The sequence below is a fragment of the Ovis canadensis genome, chromosome 12, assembly GCF_042477335.2.
Source record: "Ovis canadensis isolate MfBH-ARS-UI-01 breed Bighorn chromosome 12, ARS-UI_OviCan_v2, whole genome shotgun sequence".
In the NCBI taxonomy this organism is placed as follows: Eukaryota; Metazoa; Chordata; class Mammalia; order Artiodactyla; family Bovidae; genus Ovis; species Ovis canadensis.
Window position 1 is genome coordinate 44,280,711 of NC_091256.1, and position 21,451 is coordinate 44,302,161.

Below are 21,451 nucleotides of genomic sequence, written 5' to 3' on the forward strand. Positions count from 1 at the left end.
CTACTACTGTACTTACATTCTGATTGAAGCCCCTGCCAATCATCTCTTCCACAATCTGTTTTCACAGTGCCTTTCAATTACCTTCCTTAAATATACATTTGATCCTAGCATAGTTCAAGCTCTCTTGACTTCTTGAGTTAAACAAGCCTCCCAACTGAGGGGCTGTAAACTTTTTCTATGAAGGGCCAGATAATAAATATTTTAGGCTTTGAGGATCATACTCAATTCTGCCATGGAAATGCTACACATAATACACAAAGGATAATCACGGCTGTGTCCAGTACAATTTTATTTATGATATTTGTGTGTCATAAAATATTATTTTTCTTTTTTCCTCCCAGTCATTTAAAAATATATATATAAAAAAAAATTCTTAGCTCAGGGATCACTTTAGAAACAGATGATGCACCAGATTTGGCCTATGGGCTGTAGTTACCAACTCTGTCCTAACTGGTTTTCTCGTCTCCTGCATCAGCTCTCCAGGTTCACCCTACAGCTGTCTGAGTCGGGATCCTAACCCCAAAAGCTGACCATGTTAGAAGCCCTTAATATTACATTAAGAGTAATCCCTTATTCTCAGAATGGCCAAAATTCCAGAATATGGCCCACAACACCCTTCCTCTGGTCCAAACACCTAAAGTAACTGTAGAGTCTACATTCTCTCCCAACCTTACATCTTTGCATACATTGTTCCCTCTACTTGGGGTGTTTGCCCCACCTTTCTCTACTTTGAGGACTCCTAGTCATGAACTCAGAAAGCTTTCCCTATCCCCTTCACCTCCAATTAATAGAATGAGACAGTTCTCTTTCCTGTGTGCTTCTGCGGCAGTCTTAATTTCTCTCATCACACTGTTGTCACACTCTACTCTAATTGCATATATAGATCTGGCTCCTTTGTAGAATGTGAACAACCTAAGGACAGGACCTGAGATTTTTTTCTCTCGATGTCCGGGGCCAACCGATGCACGTAAAAGATAGTAGGTGCTCAATAAATACTCATTAAATAAGGGGATGGTATATTTACTAATTGAGTCCTTCAAAAAATGTTGAATTTCTATTTTCTGTTTTTAAGTCTAATTAGATAAAAAAGGGAAATTCCAAAAGAAGTGACAGATTGACCTATAAATTTCTACTCATTTTTAAAATGTTATTTGCCCTAGAAAATTTGAAATCCTTATTTTATCACTATTTTATAGCATCTTTTTCATATTTAATCTTAAACTTTGTTTAGAATATGACATTCAAAATATTTAAATTAAGGCTAAATGAACTGTTACCTGTGTTAGATTTTTTTCATTCCAGCTAAAAAGAAATAGATGAAATTTCTCAGCCACACACTTGAGTATATAAATCAATAAAGAATGGTGAAGGGAAGCAAATGCTAAAAAAAAACCCAAATTGTGTATCAGAAATATTTAGTCCAACAAGCAAGTCATTTTCTGTGCAAAACAGAGATATGTACAGTTCCTTTCATTTTTATTGTCATCTTTAAATTTATGAAGGTGGATTTCATAAAACATGAACATAAACTTAGTGTAAAATGCTTACGAAAGAGTACTGCATTTAGAAAATGGATAATTAAGCTTTATTTTCTATAAAATTAAGTTAAATTTCTGTAGACTTGTAGTAAATAAAGCTCAATAGAAAAAGCTTTCTATGGAACCAAGCAAAACCGTTTTTCTCAAGAACAAAGGAATTAGTTACCACCAGTCCATTTTCAGCAGTTGCTGCATCTTAATATGCTCTACTTGCAAGAAATGGATCTTGTCAGACAGCACAAACTGATACAGCACAGGAAAACTATGGACTTTGACTTCAGAAATTCACTCTCTGAATAAGACAGAACGGCAAAGTGGGCAAAACCAGCATTAATATTTATTTATTGAAGTTCAGCCACACTGACACATTAAAAGCTGTCCTATTTCTGTGGGTTAGTAGTACTTAGCACACAAATGGTCAGTTCTCAGTGAAAGTCTGACAGAGAAGAAAAACTATTAAATATCATGATCAAGCTAAATTCTGAAACTTCTAAGATTAAATAACCATAGGAACTATGTTAACATTATGTTCTCACTTCTATAGTGAAATAATTTAAATGGGCATTAAAAGAATGGCTATTATTCTGCAGTATTAAGCAATTTTTTTTTCTCAATAAAGTGTTTCAACTATTGGGATTTTTCCAGATAGCACACGTGTATAAATAATGTATTCTCTTCCTTTCATTTTTTTCCTTTCTCTCTTTTTCCTCCTTTCTTCTCTTTTCTTTCATTGTTTAAAAGGGAAGTTGGCAAACCATTTGGAATATTATCATAACAAAATGTTTTTTAACAAAGTTTGATTTTAACAGAACTAGAGGCATCTTAACACTAACCAAAAACTTTGGGAGGTTCAACAACCTCTAGAATATTTTTTTTCTCCAAATGCAGGCTGTTCAAGTGGTGCTTTTCTCCATCTGTTATCATACCGTGCTCAGAATTACATTGTCATATTTAATGTAAAAGGGATCAGTCCCCTTTCATAGTTTAAATTCAACATTTTACTATGATTAGAAGACCAGTGTTTTTCTAATTTATGAATAAACCAAATTTTATAAACTTATGTAGGTATTTAGACAAACTTCTCTCTAAAAACTGAAAAACTCTAAGAATTGAACAAACCCAAAGGCTTGATCTGAAAACTGAAAAATTGTACTAAAACTTGAAAGGAAAAGAAACCATCTATATGGTACTGTGAAACACCTACAATCTCAGTTTGAATTTTTCTCTGTGTCTGTATATTTATGCATATTGTATGTGTTTTCAATATAACAAATTTCTCAATGTTTACAACCTAAAATGTATTTTTTAATTTAGGGCTGAGCTATGTATTCACTAAAGTTTTATGACAATGATGCTCTCACATCAAAATATCTCATGATGGAAGTGATGTAATTTGAAACCACGATGGTATAAGCAGGGTTATAGTAATGGTTTAAACATGAACAGCGTCAATCAGTTTCATCTCTAACTTTTACACCTCCTTAGGACTCAGGTTGCTTATTTTGTAGCACTTCCACCTCAGTTTGCATCTTAGGATATCTTTGTTTTGTCTCTTTCACCACTGACAGTATCTCACTATTTCCCTAAATATATTCCTCAGATACTTCAGTTCAACATTTTTATTAGACATAAAATTAACAGGAGAGGTAGTGGCTGTGGTAGAAGAAATATGTCATTTTGCTTATATTGATAGAGAGTCACCTAAATATTTGAGCATTGTAGATGAAAGGTTTTGTAATCTATCAGTAATTCCCTGCCACACTTATCATTCACATGTCTGGGTGTTTTGCTTACCACATCTCCACTTTTCTTAATATGCCTAAAAACTGTGTGTGAATTGAATGACTAAGACTTAACTCTAACAACTGTTTGGAAGCCTGTGGCAAAAATCCGAGGAATGAAATTGGTGCTATGGTGCATAATGGGATTAGGCAGTACCTGGTGAGGTGCAGTTGGTGCTCGGATTCGCCCAGCAGTTCTGTCAGTTTCAGGCACTCCTCTCTGGCCCGGGTTGCCTTCTCCTGCTGCTGTTCCAAGCGCTGCTTGCTTTCACTCAGTTCTAAACTCAATTTCTCTATTTCCTTAGGCAGAGAGAAGAGGGTGAAGAGTATCACTATAAAATATATGCACTTGAATTCAAAATTACCTCATTTTTATTTTTGCCATGAATTTCAATATGATGAAAAATTATTAGAAAATTTAGGCTAGCTTCCACTTTATGACAAAGGGAATTAACCCAGCCAGAAATGCACATTAGTGAGGATTTTTTGGATCGTAAGATGCAGTCTAATTTTAAAAATGAAATGATTAAATGAGGATAGACAAAATGGATAATCTGTGCCTTGAATCTAAGGCTCAGTCTCTTTAAAAAATAATACGAACTTAAAAAGTCACTACTTTTAAAATATAACAGTTTTGTTTGTGAGATAAGATCAGACATGTGCAGTGATTTACATCAAATGTGAGACTTGATTTTAAAAGACATGTATGGTTTAATTTGGATGTTTTGAAAATCAAATTAAATGGTAAAATAATTTAAGATATCTTTTAGAAAAATATGAGGTGTAAAAGAAGACATCACTATGATGCACAGTATTATTTGGAAAAAAATACTTTAGGAAAAAAGAAAATGAGAAATTTCAAGCATTTTGAATGTATGACATTGCTGAGCTAAAATAATATTGCATTAAAATGGCAATAAAACCACTCTGAGATTAACAAATATAAACATCAAAATATATAAAAATCTATAATAGCTTATTCTTTGGTTTCAGTATGAAATTATACTTTCCTATTGAAACTCAAATATTTCAAAGGAAAAATACTTTACACAGAACATGGTTTAAATAATTTACACATTAAAGTACAAATATTTATTTATTATAGAACATCCATAAATTTAAAAAAAAGAAAATAGAGATAAATATTCAGGCCATTAAAACAAGAAAAACAAAATAGGGGAAGTAAAGAGTGAAATATTTTCAATTCAGAAGAAAGCAAGAAGCAATTTTTATAAACAAAAATACAGTCCACTCTTAGAAAACAAAACCATGTCTAAGTGAGCTTTAAACTTAGTATTTAAGTACATTTCAAATTTTCTCATGTTATTACTCAGTATTCTGAACAATCTACAACTACACTGAATATATCAGGCAGGATAAATTGTTTACTTTTCTACATTTATTGCACTACAAATATTCAGTTTATCTCCATCAAAACTGTACATTACCATATAATAAAACAACATATAAGCTATTTTTAAAAAATTATGTAATAATGAGCATATTGCTTTCATTCAGATTTTCTATATCTTTCAGATTAGATTACTAAGTGAAACTGATTTGTTTAAAATACTTTAAATTGTTAAAGTTTTATCAGTACATTCCTATCTCATTATGCAATATAATTAAAAAGATAGAAAAACATAAGAGAAAAGCCTAGCCTACTAAGTTCGGTCTAACATTTACAAAATTAACAAAAAAGCAAAGTAGAACTGGAATTATATGTTAATTTTAAAATTATAAAAATGTATCCATTAATTTTCTTTTTGCTCCTGCTCATGCTCAGTCACTTCAGTTGAGTCTGACTCTTTGCAACCCTATGGACTACAGCCCACCAGGCTCCCCTGTCCATGGGATTCTCCAGGCGAGAATACTGGAGTGAATTGCCATGCCCTCCTCCAGGGGATCTTCTTGACCCAAGGATCGAACCTACGTCTCCTACATCTCCTGTGTTGCAGGCGAATTCTTTACCACTGAACCACCAGGAAATTACAAAAATTTATCCATTAATATTTTTACACAGTGCTATGTGCAAGAAACTATGCTAAATATTATGATGGACTCAGAGTTTTCACATCCACACTCAGGACTTAGCAATTCAGTTGAATAAATGAGACAAACACACACACACAAACAACCAAAATATCAAGCATGTAAAAAACAACAAATGAGTCTTAGAGAAAATCTGTGCTTCAATAGGCCAGATTAAGGATATACTAGCATGGGCAAGAAAAGTGGGAAAGAAGGTAAGGCCACATAAACTCATGGAATGATAGATTAGACCAATTATCAAACATTTTAAATTCTAGATTTATAAAGCTGTATTTTTCCTTATAGATAATGAGGAAATAATGATTTAAACAGGTATGCAACATGAGAGAAGCTGAGCTTCAAAATACTGGATTAATGTGTATGCTCATTAAGACAGTTGAGACTGGCAGTAATAGTAGGCCACAAAAAGATGGTTGCAATACTCCAAATATAAGAAGTAGTGATAAAACAGAAACATAAAGAGAACACGATGAGTACATGTAAATAAAAGGATAGATATCGGAAGATAACAAAGATGACTCCAGAATTTTGAGTTGAGAGGACACTACACAGTGACAGAAATAGAAGATGTATAAAATTCTAAACTTCTTCCAAAAGAAAAGGTGTAACAATTTTTATAAGCACCATCCAACAACAATAATGTATGTAACCTTATATTGGTAATCAGGTTTTATGTATAAAGTAGCTGCTTTCTTAGTCTCATATAATAAAAAGTCAGACGCTGTGCTGAATTCCAGTCAAACATAGAGATAAAGAACATGGGCCCAAGAATCAACAGAAATCAGGGCTCAGACACAGCTCTGGCACTCTCCAGCTCTGTCACCTTGGACAAGTCACTCAACCCTTACCAGCTTCTTCAGTCTAAAATGGGAGTGCTGGCACTTCCCTGGTAGTCCAGTGGCTAGGACTCTGAGCTCCCAGTGCAGGGGGCCCAGATTCGATCCCTGGTCAGGGAGCTGGATCCCACATGCTGCAACTAAGACCCAGAGCAGCCAAATAGATTAAAAAAATAAATAAATAAAATAAAATGGAAGTGCTAACTCTAGAAAGCTCTAAAACTATTGGGAAGACAAAAATGAGATGGCAAATACTTACCAGAGTGCCCAGGATATAGCAAGAGCTGAATAAAAAACAGGTGGTATCATTACTGCTGATTTTTCTCTACCTTTCAAGAAGAGCAAAAATATAAGTAAAGGAAAAAGACCTGCCTAAGGATTCATGGTTATCCCTGAGCACTAAAGAGTTCTTAATTTAATTCAATAAAATTTCTGGATAAGCACTCTTTTGGAGGACACTGAATAAAACTTTATTATAACTTCAAAATGCAAAAAGCATTTTTGTTAGGAAGATGGAAAGTTACTGCCTGACTTTGATTATCTGTGCCAGAGAAACAGCTTATTGGTGCAGATAATCAAAATCAACAAATAATCGAACCAGCTGGACCAGGGCTCAACACTTACTCCCCGAGTCAGGAAAATCTGCCATGGCACCAACTCCAACAGTTAGAAGAGGAATCTCTTGCCAGAAATGCCATACTCCCATTGGCAGGATAACCCTTTGCTTTGCCCAACTAGGTCAGGGCTGATTCCTTGGCTGTATACAGTAGCTCAGGGATGAAAGGCCACAACAGTCATAGGCCAATTGTACACTACTCTCAAAGTACTCTATCAACCTGCAATGTACAGTGCAGTTTGATATGGACATCTGCTGGCTAACTGCGCAAAGACGAGTCTGGATAGCTTTATGCTTTATCAAAAGGTATATTTCAAGTCATGAATGTAACCGCCAGAAGAACTAGAAGTTGTTCAATTGTCAAGTCATGTCTGACTCTTTGTGACCCCATGGACTGCAGTACACCAGCCCTCCCTGTCCCTCACTATCTCCAGGAGTTTGACGAAGTGCATGTTCATTGAATCAGTGATGTCATCCAAAAATCTGAATAACTAAAAGTAGAAATGGTTAAAAGTGGCTACCTCAGGAGAACACTACCAAGGAGGGACATGGAGAAACAGAGACTACTGTTCATTTATAATCTATAATGCACAGAATTTTCTTATTAATCATTTCTTTTCATTATTTATTAGATTTTCTTATCAAAGCAATGTGCCTAATTTAAGTCAAATAGTACTCAGTGGCTCCTAACAAGGAAAGGTAGTGCCTGTGCTCTTCCCCTCCCCCATCTCTAAGCCAAATCCTCAATGGCACATAGTATCCATCCCTGATACTTATATTCCTACTTTAAAATAACATACTTGCTTCCCTGGTGGTTCACATGGTAAAGAATCTACCTGCAATGTGGGAGACCTGGGTTCAGTCCCCGGGTTGGGAAGATACCCTGGAGAAGGGAACGGTTACCCACTGCAGTATTCTGGCCTGGAGAATTCCATGGACAGAGGAGCCTGGTGGGCTACAGTCCATGCGGTCACAAAGAGTCAGATACAACTGGGCGACTTTCACTTTTATCATGCTATCCTTTGATTTTCCTACATAAACTTAATCTATTGATTTCCTATGTGGCACTATTGGTAAAGAATCCACCTGCCAATGCAGGAGATGGAAGAGACGAGGATTTCATCTGTGGGTGGGGAAGATCCCCTGGAGAAGGAAATGGCAACCAGCTCCAGTATTCTTGCCTGGGAAATCTCATGAATAGAAGAGCCTGACGGGCTACAGTCCATGGGATTGCAAAGAGTTGGACACGACTGAGTGATTAAGAACTCAACCGTGTTGATTTCCTATATTAAAAAAGGTAGTGATTTATCTCTCTTACACCACCCAATATACCCACCTCATCCTCCTCTGTAACAATTTTGGTTAAATCATTAGTCGATAGTTCATTTACATTATAATGATTATAGAAATACTGTTCATTACTGAGACAAGCATCATTCTGCTTAAATTAATTTTCTTGTAAAAATCTTTTATTATTTATAAAATTAATTGCTTGCTTTTTAATAGTTTATTTTTCTAGGTAAGTAACATTTTTTCCCCCAAATGTTCAAACAGTTCTGTCAAATACCCATTAATAATATTTTTTCAACAGTGAAACATATCAGTAAATCATTAGTTCCTTTAAATTATTTTCCTAGATATATGCTGCTTGGTGACATGTCTAGCCTGGTTGATCTCTGATTTGGTTGATTTTCTTACACATGCTCCTATTAGAGTTTCTTGTTTTATGTGTTTTAAATCATCCTGTTTCTCAGTTTACCCTCTTCTGTAGTTGAATTACATTCTCCAGGTAACTTTCACAAGAAAGGGTACACAAATAATGCATTTTCAAAAAGTATCTGTATGCCTGAGTATGTTGTTATTCCATGCATATCCTTGACAGTTTAAAGTGAAAGTCACTCAGTTGTGTCTGACTCTTTGCAACCCCATGGATTGTACAGTCCATGGAATTCTCCAGGCCAGAATACTGGAGTGGGTAGCCTTTCCCTTCTCCAGGGGATCTTCCCAACCCAGGGATCAAACCCAGGTCTCACGCATTGCAGGTGGATTCTTTAGCAGCTGAGCCACAAGGGAAGTCCAAGAATACTGGAGTGGGTAGCCTATCCCTTCTCCAGCAGATCTTCCTGACCCAGGAATCGAACTGGGGTCTCCTGCATTATAGGCAGATTCTTTACCAACTGAGTTATCAGGGAAGCCCACTTGATAGTTTGGCTAGGTATAATACCTATGCTGAAATTAACTTTCATTAAGGATTTTTTTTTTTTTTTTCATTCAGGATTTTTAAGGGACAGTAACACTGTCTTCAAGATTGTAATATTACAATTAAAAAGCCCTATGCTATTATGATTCCTAATAGTCTGTGATTTCTTTTTTGTTGCTAAAAGCCTTTATAATAATTTTCCTCTGGAATTTTGCAACTTTACAATGCTAGACCTTGGAATGGGTCTTTTTTCATACATTGTGCTGGGTTTTCAGTAGGCCCTTTTTAATCCGGAGGTTTTCTTTTGTTTGAATAATTTTTCTTACATTCTTATTTTAAAATATTCTGATGCCATATATTTTAATAATTCCTTTTCCTGGCACTCATGGACATTGGTTTTTGGCTCTGTTGCACTGATCACCTAATTTTATCTATTTGTCTTCTGATTCTAACTTCCAAGAAAGAACCTTGACATCATGTTCCAAAACTTCTACTGAATTAAAAAAAATTTTTAGCACATCTTTCATTCCAGTAGATATTTCTTTTTTCATTGTTTTTATATAGCATGCTGTTTTTATCATATGAATATAATATTGTATGCCTCCATTAAAATATTAAAGTATTTTAGATGTTCTCCTCTGCAATACTGCATCAGTTTCCTTTTTTACTATTTGTTTTAGACACTCTGTTATTAAGAGGCTCTCCTCCAATATGTAGTGATACTCAGCTGTCTTTTTATATTTGAGAATGAAGTATTTAGCAAAGATTTGGTGTAACGGTTTTTAGGTAATGTAAAAAGTTTATATTATTCTTCAGCAAATATTCACTTCTATCTCCTTCCACTGGTAGTGAGATACACTATGTCTCCCCAGTGACTTTGGGCTTTGTCATCTCATTTCAATTAGCCAATAGAATTTTCATGTTGATAAAGCAGAAGTCATAAACATGTTTTTGTAGTTTGACTTTGTTTCTGGTGATTCTCCATGAGAAAAGCATGCCTTGAATAGCTGCTGTCTCTTTTGCCTGGACCACATAATAAATACATGTGGATCAGAACCAAACCCAAACCATAGCTCAAACAATCACAACCTGAAGCAGAACCACCAGTCAAATGCAGCACAAATCAGTCAAATTCCAGATGACCTGAAGATTCATAAACATGAGCATAAATGATTGCTATTGTAAGCCATGAGTTTTTTCAACATAAAATAACTGACAAACCATTCTAAAGGAACAAAAGGAAAACTCTAAAGGATTCTAAAGAAACTAAGGGTCAAAAACATTGAATAATTGTCCAAAGAGTAAATCTAAGTCTTGAACCAGATCTTCTGATTTTGCTCTTCTATACTATACCATAAATTAGCCAACAGCTTTTAATTTCTTTTTAACCAAGATCCATAGTAAGAAATACATTTTATACCACAGTTTAGAAACATATACACTCTCCCACACATATGTATAAATGTAACTATTATATCATAAAACAATACTAACCCTAATTATATTTGAAGCACTCAGATATTTCCTATTCCTTCTAATTCTATTCCCCTTAAAAAAAAGAAAAACTTTTGGTTTCACCCCATAAAACTGATTTTATGATAGTACAACTTAAAAAGTAGTGAAGAAGTCAAGATGGCGGAGAAGGAGGAAGTGAAGTTCACCTCTCCCCACAAATGCATCAAGAATGCATCTACAAATGGAACAGTTCTCAAAGGGCACTGGCTGAACATTAGCAGAGGTCTCAGGCCCCTAAAAGGACAAGAAAGGCCCAGGCCTAACCAGATGGGATGAAAGAAAGAAGAAGGGAGAAAGAAAAGGAGAGGAAGAGGGATGGGAACGGCATCAATGGCGGGGGAGCTGAAGGACAGAAGAGGTTTTACAAGGGAGGCAGCCTCCTCAACAGAGGGGAGATCAGTTGGGACAGAGTGTGAGCAGTGGGGACTATCAGAGGAGAGCACAACAACTGGTCAATGGGGCAGAACAGAGTGAGACCTTTACAGCTGGTCTGTGCCCCAGCCTAAGATGTGTGCCCACTGGTACAGATGGGGGCTAGGTTCTGCAACATGGGTTTGGAAACATATCCGGAAAGGGGACTGCTGTTAGCTGTGAAGAGACAGCCTGAGCGGACAGGAGTAAGGAAACCCATAACCCTGAATGCTTGTGGAGCAAACCTGGACTCCACAGACGCAAAGCGCCATTGCTGCGATGTCCAAGGGCCAAATTTGCAGCCTGTCACCATGCACTGGCCTCTGCCTCATTGCGCATTAGGGAGACTCCCATCAGGGCTGACTTTCACATGCCCATGGCCACTGGCCAAAGCACCTCATTCCAGTCTAGGCTGGCTCTCTTGTGAATGCAGCTGCAGACTTCCCCAAGCACCTGTCCCCACCCCTGCAGCCCCAGTGGCTGGCATCTCATCCTCCTCACTCTATCTCCTCAATAGTAGGCACTCTTGCAACCACAGCCACCACCACTTCTGTACCCTTTTCTTGCTGGGGCAGACTCGTGTGATCTGCGGCAATCTTGAGAGCAGATCCCTGTGGGGCTGAAACCACAGCTAAACTCCAGAGGCCATGCAACTAAGGAAGAAAAGGTAAAATCTCTCCTTGCAGCTACACAAACCATGAATTGACATTGCCATGATTGGCTTTGTAAACTCAGTGCCTACAAAACCCCTGAATGGACAAGCTCCCCAGGTAAGACAGATCTAGCTTTAACAGCTGGAAACTTTGTGAGCACACACATGTCAGGGTTGGGCCAGGCCAGAGTTTGAGCTGCCTCCATAGTGCCTACAGGGGGTCCAGATCCAGGATTACTACAGTCCTGGGACCTGACTTCAGTGGACCTACCTGAGACTAATACAATATTGTAAGTCAATTATACTCTGCTGCTGCTGCTGCTGCTGCTGCTAAGTCTCTTCAGTCACGTCTGACTGTGCGACCCCATAGACGGCAGCCCGCCAGGCTCCCCCCGTCCCTGAGGTTCTCCAGGCAAGAACACTGGAGTGGGTTGCCATTTCCTTCTCCAGTGCATGAAAGTGAAGTCGCTCAGTCATATCTGACTCTTAGTGATCCCGTGGACTACAGCCTACCAGGCTCCTCCGTCCATGGGATTTTCCAGGCAAGAGTACTGGAGTGGGTTGCCATCGCTAGAATCACAGGTGTAGAAACACTTATGGTTACCAGAGGGTAAGAGGGGGAGGGATAAATTGGGAGCTTGAGATTGAAATAAATACACTACTATATATAAAATATATAACTAATAAGAATCTACTGTATAGCCTAGGTTACTCTAGTCAGTATTCTGTAATGTCCTATATGGGAAAAGAATCTAAAAAAGAGTGGATGTATGTATATGTATAACTGATTCACTGTGCTGCTGAACAGAAACTAATACAACATTGTAAGTCAGCTATACTCCAATAAAAATTAATTTTAAAAATTAGGGTATATTTATGATTATTAAAAACTATATTTTAAATACAAATTAAATAGAATGAAATAAAGAATTTCATTAAGATAAGTTCAATATATACTTCTCCTGACTTCCTGAGTAAAAAAAGACTTAAGAAATGAATGTAAAACCCATTTTAAAAATTATGTCATCTTAGTTCCAAAGAATAACTTTACTTGGAATGAAAAAGTAGCATATAGGAACAATTTTAATCCAATGGTAGTGATTTATCCCTACTAATAAATATGTGAATTAAAAATTATTTAATAATCATTAATCTAGGGTAATTTATTTATACACATAAGAAAATGAGGAGAAAAAAAATACTACAGAACACTAGGAAGACTGGAACTCTTGCACAATGAGAAAGAAGAACCTGTGGTTTTGAAGTGGTCAAAATTTGAAAATGTGAATTTATCACTCAGAGCCCAATGGATGAATTCATAGAATATATTTAGAAAAATAAAGTGGCACATGATATTGAAAAATAAAACATAACAATATATCATTTGAAAGAAAACAATTGTTTCTATCAAGTTCTGTGTGGATAAAAAGAATGTACTCATCTGAAATTGAGTATTCACCCACTGACACTTTTATTAACTTGTTGATGTTAAGAATGACTTTACCAAACCATTAATAAGGTTGTCTGTAGCTGCACTAGCTACCTATGGGTATATAAAATTAATTTAATTAAAATAGAGAACATAGCTCCTCAACTGCATTAATCACATAGTACTCAGTAGCCACAGATAGATCATGGCTCCCATAGTGAACAGTGCAGGTATAAAATATCTCATCATCACAGAAAATTCTACTTGATAGCACTGGTCTAGAAAATAGCCAAATGTATTACCAAGACTCACCCTCCAAACTAGACTCTTGCCTATGTAAATAAAAAGATATTATAAGCAATATCAAAGTCATTTTAGAAATGGACAAAAATGGTTGTCTTTACTGTAGTAGATGTGGAAGTGTAAGCAGCTCCTTTGCCCCTTTTCTGTTCATTCCTCTTTTCTTCTGGTCTTAACCATAAAGACGAGATCATGACACAGCATTTAACCTAACTTCTGATTTCTGCTTTAATGAATGTACACAATGCCTTGCCTCATCTATTGATGCCTTTCCTGCATTAGAAGGTGTAAGAATGAAGAATTAAGTAGCTAAAGAATGATTGGTTCTCTGCCCCTAGGTTCCCCTTAGTAAATCTGCAGGCAGAGCCCACAGGTGCAGTTGCACTATGTGGGTAAGACAACATCCAATTGCACAGGCAGATCGCACGAGCAAGACAGCATCCTAAGGAAGATTAGAAGTCAGAAGGTTTGCATGAAATGGAAGAATGATGAAGAATCTTACCTCCTATTTTAATGATTAACTATGATTTTTTTCCCTTTAAAAACTCATAGCTAAGCAGAATCTTCAGAGTTGGTCCCTGGACAGAAGTGCACCTTCTCCCAGGTTGCTGGCTTTTCTGAATAAAGCAGCTTTCCTTTCTTCCCTGGTGGCTCAGAGGTTAAAGCATCTGCCTCCAATGTGGGAGACCCAGGTTCAATCCCTGGGTCGGGAAGATCCCCTGGAGAAGGAAATGGTAACCCACTCCAGTATTCTTGCCTGGAGAATCCAATGGACGGAGAAGCCTGGTAGGCTACAGTCCACGGGGTGGCAAAGAGTCAGATACAACTGGGCGACTTCACTTTCACTTTCCTTTCTACTGACACTTGCCCCTGAATTTATTGGCTTCGAGTGGCAAGCAAACTGAACAAACCTGAGTTCGATAACCGAACGTTGCTGATACCATCCTAGAAGTTCTGTTCATGCTTATCATCATTGAGGGCACACAATATCGATTTAACATGCTTTTACTTCAGGCCTAACAGTAACACTGACACCAGCCATCATTTCTCATGTGTCAGGCACTGTGTTAGTATTTTATACTATTAGATTTTTTACTTTTAATCTTATTTTGTGTTCATGGCAATCTTGTAAACATAAATATCCTATCCTTGTTTTATGATGAGAAGACAGACACAGATATTTAGTGACTTATACAAAATGATATAGTGGCAGAAATGGGATTCAAAATGGGATTAATCTGATTTCAAGTCCTATACTCTTTATACTATACTGTATATCGTCTTCCTAAACAAACTTCAGAAAATAAAAAGAAAAATGACAAAATGTGCATTCTAAAACCTCTTGAACTACAACTTGGCATGGGTAAAAGACAATGACAGACACTGAGAGAAGATTAACTTGAGATGTCTGGGATCAAATGTCACACTAGCTAACACAAGGCTCTCAATTTGCAAAGCCCTGGCTGAGATTCACTTTGAAGAAGCATTTCCCCAAGAGATTTTAGGGGTAGCCTTGAGGGTGCGGAGTTTGAATGTGCTTAGCCTTAGGTCCCAAAGTTTATATCTTTTATGACACAAAGACTCCACATAGCAGGAGAGTCAAAGTGGCATTTGACCTTTCAGCCTTCCCAGTATAATATGTAACAGTTGGTAAAACTTTTCAGTTTTCTAATCATTTCTGACTCCTAAATCAATTCTTACTCTAAGCAAATATTCTATAAATAGTTTTATTAAAAGTTTTTTTTTTCTCTTTCCATAATGATAAAAGAAGTGGTATCAATGGATCACTTATACTCAGGAGCACTTCCTTGGAGCTAAAGGAGCTCTCAAAACAAGTTTTCAAAACAGATGAGATGGATCTATGGCAAAAAAAAAAAAACTTTCTACAAGAGCGGATCTCAAGAGAAGAATTTAAGACATCTGGTACAAAGCTGATTCTGTTACACTGTGACAATACAGCAGCCTTTTTTGTCAAGCAAAGCTCACACTGCTGTTAGGCGATGCCAGAAAATTCATGGGCAAGAATAAGAATCATCACAGCCCTGTGGTCAGTTTACAAAAAAGAGCTCAGGTGAAGATAGTATTACTTTTGCGGGCTGGTTTCCTCCTTGTCTTCATTCATATCTGGTCACTGTCTGAGTAAATAGTAATCTATCCCAACATCAGAAGTAAATGATATGAATTAAAGTTTTTAAGGGAATGCCCTGGTGGTCCAATGGTTAGATCTCTGCAGTCTCACTGCCAAGGGCCCAGGTTTGATTGTTAGTTGGAGAACTAAGTTCCCATAAGACCTGCAACATGGCCAAAAAAAAAAAAAAAGTTTTTGAGAAACTGTAGTAGGAATACATGGTTCTAAACACATATAAATCAATATATATAGAAATCCATGTAGACTATGTACATTTGAATGCTTCAAAAGGTTTTCAAAATTAAGTTTGACCATATGGAATATTTTACCTTACAAATTAAATTCAGAACATAACCCTCTCCTGAAATGTCATTATGTTATAGTGAAATATAGTTTATTTCAGTAGTAGGATTTATTTCAGTGGGCTCACAAATAATTTTAGTTCTATATTTACAAACATTCTAGAGGGTGAATGGGTCAGTTAAATACATTAATATATTTAATAGCAGGAATTAATTGCCTTTGCTATCATTAGCAAAGACCCTGGGATTTGTCCCTATAAATGTCAAGGGACTGTAACTTCAAAGACTTGAAAACAGCTTCCTAACACTGTCTCCTAATCTCCTCCCCACCCCCACCCCCCCACTCCCAGTTGCAAGTTGATTGAATCAGTAATGCCTGACTACTGGATAACTATAAAGTTTAATGTATCTATAAGTACTGGGCTGGCCAAAAAGTTTGCTTGGGTTTTTCCACAAGATGCTATGGAAAAACCCCAGTGAAAATTTTCTCCAATCTAATAAAAACTTCCTTGGAATGACTGCTTAATTATTTACAAATTCACCTAATTGAATTATCATCCAAGAGAATATTTCTGTTTTACTCATAGCAGTACCTTAAGAGCTATATTAATGGAGTTGATAAACGCAAAACATGTTAAATCTTTGGCAGTTTCTTGCTTTACAAAGCTGGTAATCCTATGGTATCTATCTATTCTACTGCACATGTCTTAAAATGTTTATTTTTTAATTGGAGGATAATTGCTTACAATGTTGGTGTTGGTTTCTGCTGTACAACAACGTGAATCAGCTATAAGGAAATATATATGCCCTCCATCTTGAGCCTCCTTCCCCCTCTCCCCCTCATTTCACCCCTCTAGGTCGTCACAGAGTGCCAGGCTGGGCTCCCTGTGTTATACAGCAGCTTCTGTGTGCGTGTGTACTAAGTCGCTTCAGTCGTGTCCAACGCTCCGTGAGCCTATGGACTGTAGCCCGCCAGGCTCCTCTGTCCATGGGATTCTCCAGGCAGGAACACTGGAGTGCGATGCCATGCCCTCCTCCAGGGGCGCTTCCTAATGCAGGACAGCAGCTTCTAAGAGCTATGTATTTGACACGTGGCAGTGTACCTACGTCGGTGCTACTTTCTCAATTCAGCCTGCCCTCTCCTTCCCCTGCTCTGCCCACAAGGCCATTCTCTGCAACTGTGTCTCTATTGCTCTCTAAATAGGTTCATCAGTTCCATTTTTCTAGATTATGGAACCAGATATATGCGTTGACATTTGTTTTTCTCTTTTTGACTTAACTTCACTCTGTGTAACAGGCTCTAGGTTCATCCACCTTAGTTCAACTGATTCATATTCATTCCTTTTTGTGGCTGAGTAACATTCCATTGTATATATACACCACAACTTCTTTATTTCTTCTGTCGATGGACATCTAGGTTGCTTCCACGTCCTGGCTATTGAAAATAATGCTGCAATGAACACTGGGGCACATGTGTCTTTTTAAAAAATTTAAACATATTTATTTTTATTTGGAGGACAATTGGTTTACAGTACTGTATTGGTTTCTGCTTATGGAAATCAGTTGTAGGTATATGTATGCCCCCTTCCTCTTGAACTTCCCTCCCACCTCCCATACTATCCCACCCCTAGAGGCTGTCACAAGCACTGGATTTGAGCTCCCTGAATCATACTGCAAATTCCCACCAGCTATCTAATTTTACATACGGTGGCTCAGACGGTCTGAGCACAATGCTTCTGCCTACAATGCGGGAGACCCAGGTTCGTTCAACCCCTGGGTCGGGAAGATGTCCTGGAGAAGGAAATGACAACCCACTCCAGTATTCTTGCCTGGAAAATCCCATGGATGGAGGAACCTGGGCTACAGTCCATGGGGTCGCAAAGAGTTGGACATGACTGAGCGACTTCACTTCACCTCAATATATGTATATGTCTCAATGCTACTCTCTCAATTCATCCCACTCTTCCCTTCCTCCACTGTGTCTACAAGTCTGTTTTCTATGTATGCATCTCCATTGCTGCCCTGCAGATAGATTCATCAGTATCATAATTCTATATTCCATATATATGCATTAATATATGATATTTGCTTTCCTCTTTCTGACTTACTTCACTCTGTAAAATAGGCTCTAGGTTCATCCACCTTATTAGAACTGAGTCAAAAGTCTTCCTTTACATGGCTGAGTAATACTCCATTGTGTATATGTACCACAGCTTCTCTATCCACCTGTTGATGGACAGCTATGCTGCTTCCATGTCCTGGCTACTGTGAATAGTGCTGCAATGAACACTGGGGTACCTGTGCCTTTTTGAAGTATGGTTTTCTCAAGGTATATGCCCAGTAGTGGGATTAGTGGGTTACGTGATAGATTTATTCCTAGTTTTTTAAGATTTAAGTTTTTTCATACTGTTTTCCATAGGCTGTATCAATTTACATTTCCATCAATAGTGCAAGAGGGTTCCTTTTCCCTCACATCCTCTCCAGCATTTACTGTTTATAGACTTTTTGATGATGGCCATTCTGACTGGTGTGAGATGATACCTCATTGTAGTTTTGATTTGCATTTTTATAATAATGAGCAATGTTGAGCACATTTTTATGTGTTTACTGGCCATTTTTATGTCTTCTTTGAAGAATTAAAATGTTACATTGGAACATTTAAACAGTCTTATAATGTTTTTGTTGAGAGAATATAACTAAAAAGACCAATGCAGGTCTAAATTCTGTGTACACATGAAGGAAATCCTTTAATATGCTGTAACCATCCTTGTTCAGAAAAGGCAATGGCACCCCACTCCAGTACTCTTGCCTGGAAAATCCCATGGACAGAGGAGCCAGGTAGGCTGCAGTCCATGGGGTCATGAAGAGTCAGACACGACTGAGCGACTTCACTTTCACTTTTCACTTTCATGCACTGGAGAAGGAAATGGCAACCCACTCCAGTGTTCTTGCCTGGAGAATCCCAGGGATGAGGGAGCCTGGTGGGCTGCTGTCTATGGGGTCGCACAGAGTCGGACACGACTGAAGTGACTTAGCAGCAGCAGCAACAGCAGCAGCAACCATCCTTGTTAGAACGTTTTTTGCTTTAACTTTTAAAACAAAGTAAAGCTCAAAAAATAATGGTTTGGCTTCTTATTTTCTAGAAGGAAATTTTGTCAGCAATGTACTTAACATTCTAATTTGATAAAAAGAGAAACCATTTTACATTTAAAATGTTAATATATAAAACTGACTTTAGGGGAACATTATTAATGAATTGGTGCAACCACTATGGAAAACAGTATGGAGTGTCCTCAAAAAATTAAAAATAGAACTATCATACAACTGAGCAATTTCACATCTGAGTATTTATCTGAAGGTAATGAACTACTATCTTGAAAAAATATCTGCATTCTTATGTTTGTCACAGCATTATTTACAACAGCCAAAATACAAAAACAACCTAAGAATCCACTGACAGATGAATGGACAAAGAGAATGTCGCGCGCGCGTGCACACACACACACACACACACAGAGACACACACACACACAATGAAATATTACACAGCAGTAAGAAAGGAAATTCTGCCTTTTGTGACAATATGGATGGATCTGAGACCATTATCCTAAGTAAAATAAGTCAGCCAGAGAAAGACAAATACTGGATGATCTCATTTTTATGTGGAACCTAAAAAAAGTGAACTCAGACACATAAAAGTTGGGTTGTTGCTAGAGCTGGGGAACAGGGAGGTGGGCAAAATGGGTGAAGGTGGGCAAAAGGTAAAAACTTCCAGTTATAAGATAAATAAGACATTAACTTTTTAAAGGCCAATAATAAACTATGAACCATGATCCCTTCCATTCTTCCCTGAGAACTGGGGCCATGATTCTTTGGCTGAGGAATAAGAGGGCGGTCAGTGAAGATAATCCGAGGTAAGAGTCACCAATGCACCAATGCAAGTTTCACTTGAACTTCCTAACAAATTCACATAGTTCTTTTTCACAGTCATAATTTATGTGAAAAAAGCTAGACCTAACTCTAACCCAATCCTTTTGAAGGTACTTCAAAAGTATTTTGCTTGCTATAGTCAGTACATTCAAAAGATAATAAGCCTGGAGTTTTCTCTCAAAATAAACTGTAATAAAAACAGGAAGGTCTCTTTTCTGATGGACCATCTTTATATAAAAAGATTGGTGTTTTCAAGGACCAAAGAATTATTTGGTATGCTTTTCTCTCTGACAAAACAGGAACGATCTAATAAGTACAAAATCTGGAAGATATATAAAAAATGACTAAAGGAGAAATATCTACAGATAGTTACTCCAAACTCAAATGTTCACGCAGTTGACTTTAATCACCATTTGAAAATTGTTTTATTGCCAGTTTGGAAAATCACCCACAGTAAAAATAAAATAAAATAATTCCAGTTTAGGAAAACTGTTACTTTATTCCCCCTTAAACAATTTCTCCCTAACTCCTCAGTTCAATACAATAAATATTTCTGAGTACCTATGTGCCTACCATGTGCCAGATATTTATAGTATGTGTATTTTATATTACATATATAACACAGATTTTATATATGTATATATATATAATCCAGATGACCAGAAAATTACAAACATATATCCAATCTGTCTACTCTTCATCTCACTGTCTTTCTTGTACTTCCATTACTATTAAAATAAAATTTTCCTATCATTTTGATAAAAAGGCAAACCCAATGATACATCTAAACTATTATATCATTTTCTCCTCAAATTTATAATAATCTCAGCTATGGTAAATAAGAGAAATTACTGCCATATTCTTGCTTAGTTCTTACAAAACTTTATAGCAGAAAATGTTTTATAAGCATTAATATTAAGGCTCCAGGATTCACATTAAATGAAGTCTAACCATAATTTTCAGATTATATTACTACATTTTGGCTATAATTTGTTCCTTACAGCTCTGTATATTAAAGTTATGAACATTTTCCAATAGAATAATTTGATTTAAAATACATTAGAATATATGACTATAATAACTGGTTATATTGCCCAATACTAATTACAGAGTTCTTGTTACTGCAGCATTCTTTATGTGTAGAAATATGGCTAAACACAAACAAAAAATAAGACTAAAACAATTATAATAAACAAGAGAATGAAAGGCATTTTCAAGTAAGATTCTTTATATCTTTATTATATTTATCTATCTACTGGGCTTCCGTGGTGGTTCAGATGGTAGAAAATCTGCCTTCTATGCAGGAGACCCAGGTTTGATCTCTGGGTCAGGAAAATCCCCTGCAGAAGGGAATGGCTACCCACTCCAGTGTCCTAAGGGCGTCCCTCATGGCTCAGAGGGTAAAGAATCTGCCAGCAATGTAGGATATGCAATTCAGGATATCAGTAAGACATTCTTATATCTTTATTATGCTTATCTGTCTATAAAGATAAATAAATTTAAGTGAACTGAAAATACTACTAATCCTAAAGTTATATTTGATTTTGCCATAGGACATTATACATAAATTTAAGTATGTGAAGTTAATTATGTATTCATTATTTATAAAAAATATTTTTATTACTAAATGTATTTACAATGATGTCAGCTTCTCATTATGAGATTAAAAATATTTAAATGACATCAAAGATGTCATTTATAACCAAATTAGTTTTTGAGTTTTTTTTCCCTTCAAAATTGAGACTGTTACTTTAAATGAAC

At 36.7% G+C, this 21,451-nt stretch overlaps 1 protein-coding gene across 8 annotated transcripts in view; it reads right to left on the reverse strand.

Moving 5' to 3' along the window:
• Positions 1 to 21,451, reverse strand: part of SDCCAG8 (SHH signaling and ciliogenesis regulator SDCCAG8) — a 243,423-nt gene that overhangs the window by 111,111 nt on the left and 110,861 nt on the right. For all 8 annotated transcript variants that reach the window (XR_011247670.1, XR_011247669.1, XM_069545550.1 and 5 more), the window contains exon 13: positions 3,477 to 3,619. Coding sequence is in view for 6 of the 8 variants with exons in the window: in XM_069545550.1 (XP_069401651.1) it covers positions 3,477 to 3,619 (143 nt within the window). In the remaining 2 variants the exon portion in view is untranslated. The remainder of the gene's footprint in view (positions 1 to 3,476; positions 3,620 to 21,451) is intronic.